General features: G+C 43.2%; 1 protein-coding gene across 1 annotated transcript in view; it reads right to left on the reverse strand.

Annotated features, from left to right (window-relative positions):
- The window catches only part of slc30a7 (solute carrier family 30 member 7), a 13,896-nt gene extending 7,964 nt beyond the window's left edge, over window positions 1–5,932 (reverse strand). The window contains exons 1-6 of the mRNA XM_067595980.1: window positions 5,760–5,932; window positions 5,368–5,469; window positions 3,785–3,898; window positions 2,543–2,630; window positions 1,474–1,603; window positions 155–322 (exon numbers count right to left, since the gene is read on the reverse strand). Coding sequence (XP_067452081.1) covers window positions 155–322; window positions 1,474–1,603; window positions 2,543–2,630; window positions 3,785–3,898; window positions 5,368–5,469; window positions 5,760–5,839 — 682 coding nt within the window. The 5' untranslated portion in view covers window positions 5,840–5,932. The remainder of the gene's footprint in view (window positions 1–154; window positions 323–1,473; window positions 1,604–2,542; window positions 2,631–3,784; window positions 3,899–5,367; window positions 5,470–5,759) is intronic.
- Window positions 5,933–6,274: the final 342 nt, after the last annotated feature.

Raw genomic sequence — 6,274 nt, forward strand, 5'->3', positions numbered from 1 at the left:
AGAAAAACACACGACAGAAGATTCAACACGTCTCTGCAGCGAATCGTTTAACCGACATTAGACAAAGAGTGCTGATATTTCAAAAAAGAGGAACGTGACGAAGACTTGTTTCCTGTTCTGAGTCCGTTAATCGTCTCTCTGGACGGACGCTCACCGTGACAGTGCGGCTCCTCGTGGCTGTGTCCGTGTCCTCCATGACTGTGTCCATGACCGTCGTGACTGTGTCCGTGTCCTCCGTGTCCGTGTTTCTGGTGGCCGTGTCCCCCGTGACTGTGTCCGTGATTCAGACTGCCGTTAAACAGAGAGTGACTGTGTCCGTGACCTGAGGACACAGACAGAGAGCTTGGAGACCCGAGGTTCTACACAGCTGCAGTGAGGTTCTACACAGCTGCAGTGAGGTTCTACACAGTTGTAGTGAGGTTCTACACAGTTGTAGTGAGGTTCTACACAGCTGCAGTGAGGTTCTACACAGCTGCAGTGAGGTTCTACACAGCTGCAGTGAGGTTCTATACAGCTGCAGTGAGGTTCTACACAGCTGTAGTGAGGTTCTACACAGCTGCAGTGAGGTTCTAAACAGCTGTAGTGAGGTTCTACACAGCTGTAGTGAGGTTCTACACAGCTGTAGTGAGGTTCTACACAGCTGCAGTGAGGTTCTAAACAGCTGTAGTGAGGTTCTACACAGCTGCAGTGAGGTTCTACACAGTTGTAGTGAGGTTCTACACAGTTGTAGTGAGGTTCTACACAGCTGCAGTGAGGTTCTACACAGCTGCAGTGAGGTTCTACACAGCTGTAGTGAGGTTCTACACAGTTGTAGTGAGGTTCTACACAGCTGCAGTGAGGTTACAGTCTTTTTAGCATCAAATTCCCTCTTTGTGTTTCCTCGGACAGTGTTTCCCTGTTGAGCTGCAGGTGGAAGTATAGTAACAAAAAGAGGAACTTTGGCACTAAAAAGACTGTAACGTTGAAAGATATCTACTTGATTTGACTCATTTGGACGCTGAAGCTTCATATTAGCTTCAGACTGTGGATTTTGTCCTCCATCACTTCCATTGTAAGGTCATTATGAAGGGATCTTCTAATGGTCAGTATGAACAGGAGGAATGATTACAGCAAGAAACACAGCTTTAATGTTCATTTAACTGACTGTTGGTTTAATGACACACTTAGAAACTTATACTTTATAACTCTGTAATTACTAAATGGAGGCTGCCTGAGCTTTCAGGTTCTACACAGCTGCAGTGAGGTTCTACACAGCTGCAGTGAGGTTCTACACAGCTGTAGTGAGGTTCTACACAGCTGCAGTGAGGTTCTACACAGCTGTAGTGAGGTTCTACACAGTGAGGTTCTACACAGTGAGGTTCTACACAGTGAGGTTCTACACAGCTGTAGTGAGGTTCTACACAGCTGTAGTGAGGTTCTACACAGTGAGGTTCTAAACAGCTGTAGTGAGGTTCTACATGTTCTAGGTAGTACCTTCCTCTCCATGTGAGTGTCCGTGGCCTCCATGCTGGAAAACGAAGATCCCGACCAGATTAACCAGCAGTCCGGCAACAGAGACAGGAAGCAGCCGCTCATGGTGAACATCAGGAGGCTCCAGAGCTCTCTGAGAAACAGACAGGTGAATACAGACAGACAGGTGTATACAGACAGACAGATGGTAGACAGGAACATTTTCTCAGCTCTATCAGTCAGTGTGTGTGTTTGCATACTTGTACGTGTATCTTAGTGAGTTTTACACCATGGTACTGAGGACACGTCCTCACTACGACTGTCTGAGGGTTCAGTTCAGTTGTTTTAGGGTTCAGGTTGGAATCAGGTTTAGGTTCAGGTAAGTGTTGGAGTTAGACCTTTAGCTGTGACAGTTTGGGTTGGGTTTAGACCTTTAGCTGTGATGGTTTGGGTTGGGATTCCACCTTTATCTGCCATGGTTTGGGTTGTGGTTAGACCTTTAGCTGTGATGGTTTGGGTTGTGGTTAGACCTTTAGCTGTGATGGTTTGGGTTGTGGTTAGACCTTTAGCTGTGATGGTTTGGGTTGGGGTTAGACCTTTAGCTGTGATGGTTTGGGTTGGGGTTAGACCTTTAGCTGTCATGGTTTGGGTTGTGGTTAGACCTTTAGCTGTGATGGTTTGGGTTGGGGTTAGACCTTTATCTGTGATGGTTTGGGTTGGGGTTAGACCTTTAGCTGTCATGGTTTGGGTTGTGGTTAGACCTTTAGCTGTGATGGTTTGGGTTGGGGTTCGACCTTTATCTGCCATGGTTTGGGTTGTGGTTAGACCTTTATCTGCCATGGTCTGGGTTGTGGTTAGACCTTTATCTGTGATGGTTTGGGTTGTGGTTAGACCTTTAGCTGTCACGGTTTGGGTTGTGGTTAGACCTTTAGCTGTGACGGTTTGGGTTGTGGTTAGACCTTTATCTGCCATGGTTTGGGTTGTGGTTAGACCTTTATCTGCCATGGTTTGGGTTGTGGTTAGACCTTTATCTGTGATGGTTTGGGTTGTGGTTAGACCTTTAGCTGTGATGGTTTGGTTGGAGTTTTGTTACCTCGACTCCTTCAGAGAAGATGAAGAATGCTGTGAAGATGAGGAAGAGTCCGTTGACGAAGCCCGCCAGAACCTCTGCTCGAACATAACTGAAACACACCAGAGACACAGACTGAAAACCTGCAGCAGAAATACTCAACACACACATGAATAAACACACACACACATGTCTGAGCTGAAGACAGGACTTCTGACTCTGAGCAGACTGTCATTAAAACTAAATCAGTTATTTACTTATTATTTTAAAAACACACATATGTTTAGGTTTACAATTTTTAACTAATTTGTTTGTTATATTGTTCATGATACATATTGATATCAGAAAATACCCTCATTAATACTGAGATAATGATTAAAACATTTAAACCAAACTGTCAGTAGTGACGATGTTCTGTTTGTTCATCTGCTTTTGCTTTCTGGATATTTTTAATGCTAATTTTCTCCAAACAAAAATCCCATTTGGGGCCAGTTGCATAAACTCAGTTTAAGACTAGTTCTGGTCTTAGATAGTCAGGTTAGACTAGTCTAATTAAGCCTGTCTGTTGCATAAATATTAAGGCTCACTGAAGCTCCACCAAATAGTGATTTTTCCCTCTAAACTTCTCACATGCTTTCATTTCAATAAATGTTCAAATGATCCAATATTTCAGCAAAAATCAAAGATTAGAGAAAAAGTCCAAAAACTGAAAACAGATTTGTGTATCAGAACTTTTTTTTTTCTTCTTTCCTCTCCCATTAATCATCTCACCACCCCTCAGATTTATCTGCTGACCCTTTGGAGGGGCCCCACCCCTAGGTTGGGAACCACTGGACTAAACTAGCTAACTGTATATAAAGTAGTGTAAACTAGCTCCACCTCCAGCAGCTACAACAGTAACATGCTGCTCTAACACTGATGCTTCACTATTAATAATCTAATGATGTCATATATAATAATATATCAGTCAGAGGGACCAAACCACTACTTTTACTGCAATACTTTAACTACATCAAGCTCATAATACTTATGTACTTTTACTGCAATACTTTAACTACATCAAGCTCATAATACTTATGTACTTTTACTGTAGGAGGATTTTTCATGCAGGGCTTTTACTTGTAATGGAGTATTTTTACTTTGCTGTATTGGTACTTTTGCTGCAGTAAAGTATCTGAGTACTTCTTCCATCACTAGTTCTCAGACTGAACACACTGAGGTTCCTCAGAAACGTTTGTCTTACACCTGGTGGATCATCAGTCTCACCCGTAGGAGAAGCTATCGTTGGATCTCCACCTGGAGATGACGGAGGCTGCCAGACCTGCCAGCAGGGCGGTGCAGTCAAAGAACATGTGGAAGGAGTCTGAGATCAGACCTAAACTGAACACAACAAACACAGATATGCATCATAAGAACAGAAATTCACTTCTTCTTCTTCTTCTTTTAAAACATTTGGAGAATTAACAGAACGTGATGCTGTTATTAGTCTTTGGAGTCGTTTCTAAACAAACTAACGAGACCAAACTCTTCATGATGAAGGAACATGTGACCCAGTGCAGCGGTGAGACTCACTGACGGGTTTTTAATCAGATATAATCAGCTTTGATACACACACAATACTTGTTAGAAGATCAGTTCATTGTTGGTTTGAATTGATTTATTTTTAAAGGGATCAGTTAAATAAGCAACTGTATTGTTTTAATCTGATGGAGACAGTGTTTCTCCTGCTGTCAGCAGCTGGAGGTGAAGATTTGTTTGTCCTCAGTCTGATAAAGTTAAACTGGTTCATGACGTCAGCAGCTGAATTCATCACAGATCTCAATAAAACCCTGAATATCAGTGAAAATATTACTGTTTAAAGGACCAGTTCCCAGTGTTCCCAGTGTTCCCAGTGTGTTAAACCAGCAGTCAGGTGTCTGTAATCATTCCTCCTGTTCATACTGGATATTAAAGATCCTTCAAATGTGCTTTCAATGGAAGTGATGGAGGCCAAAATCCACAGTGTGTCCACACAGTCATTTAAAGTCTGTGTGAAGCTTCTATTCAGCTTCAGCAGTCTGAGTTAGTCATATCAAGTGGATATCTGACACATTTACAGTCTTTTTAGCATCAAATTCCCTCTTTGTGTTTCCTCGGACAGTGTTTCCCTGTTGAGCTGCAGGTGGAAGTATAGTAACAAAAAGAGGAACTTTGGCACTAAAAAGACTGTAACGTTGAAAGATATCTACTTGATTTGACTCATTTGGACGCTGAAGCTTCATATTAGCTTCAGACTGTGGATTTTGTCCTCCATCACTTCCATTGTAAGGTCATTATGAAGGGATCTTCTAATGGTCAGTATGAACAGGAGCAATGATTACAGCAAGAAACACAGCTTTAATGTTCATTTAACTGACTGTCGGTTTAATGACACACTTAGAAACTTATACTTTATAACTCTGTAATTACTAAATGGAGGCTGCCTGAGCTTTCAGTTTATCTCTCACACACACACCAGCTCATGGTCACTTTTGGGGACATTACATAGACTTTATATTACTTCCTGGAGACTTTTCCTAACCTTAATCTGACCCAACTTCCCCTGACCCAAAAATCAGCTTTTTCCCAAGTGAGGACACGACTCTTGTCTTCAGTTGGACAAACTGTCCTCAATTAAGTGGTCCTCAGTCTGAAATTTGTCCCCAAAAGTAGCCTATGACAGACCACGCACACACACACACACACACAAACACACACACACACACACACACACACACACACACACACACACACACACACACACAAACACATACGTGGCACATCCTGGCAGAACAAACAGACAGCGGCTGGATGCTAACTGTGTTAGCTACCTGTTACTCCAGATGCCGTAGGTCAGCTCCACGAAGGCGAAGGACAGATTGAGGCAGAGGAAGAAGAACAGATTCCTGGAGGTTTTATCAGCGAGGATCGACCTGAAAACACAGAACCACAAACCTCCATCACAGCCCTGGAGCGAGAAACCCGTGAAAACCCCGAGAAAAGCCCGGGTTATCCACACCTGCCGGCCGCCTTCACACGCAGCACACCGGCAGTCACCTTGTTACCCGCTGACACAAACATCAGCAGCTTAATGAAGACGCAGCTGACAGCCGCACAGCTTTGGTCGGGCTAGCCGGTTAGCATGTGGCTAGCAGCTTGGTGTCAGCTGATTGAGAGTTAGCTCCGTTAGCAGCGGTTAGCTGTTAGCAGCAGGTGAGTTTACCTGAACCATCCCGAGAGCTTCACCAGCAGGTTGAACTTGGCAGGTTTGTACTCGTCGTCTTTTACTGATAAAGGTAACATTTTCACACCTGAACACACACACACACACACACACTCACTCCGGGTTGACTTAGCTGTGGTATGCTAACTGTCAACTTCCGCTGGTGTCACAATAAAGGCTTCCACTAAACTCTGACTCATAATACTGATACTACTTCCGGTACTACAGTTACTGTGTCTAATACTAGTGTTTATCAAACTGTTTCCTGTTTCTCCCACTTTTACAAGACTCTTTATTTCATGACAGTAAATGTATAAAATGAAGGAAATCTGCAATACAATTAAAGATCAAAGCTCATAAAGTCATTTCATTCTCACCACAATACTGCAGATACATTTACTGTCCAGATAGTTCAGCAGATAAAGATCTTCCTCTTGATGTCTACACTCATACAGGATCAACCTTTAGGCTGCAAAATAATGAGACAGAATACGATGAAACATGAGCGCCAGTGG

Source organism: Thunnus thynnus, chromosome 8 (assembly GCF_963924715.1).
Source record: "Thunnus thynnus chromosome 8, fThuThy2.1, whole genome shotgun sequence".
Classification (NCBI taxonomy): Eukaryota; Metazoa; Chordata; class Actinopteri; order Scombriformes; family Scombridae; genus Thunnus; species Thunnus thynnus.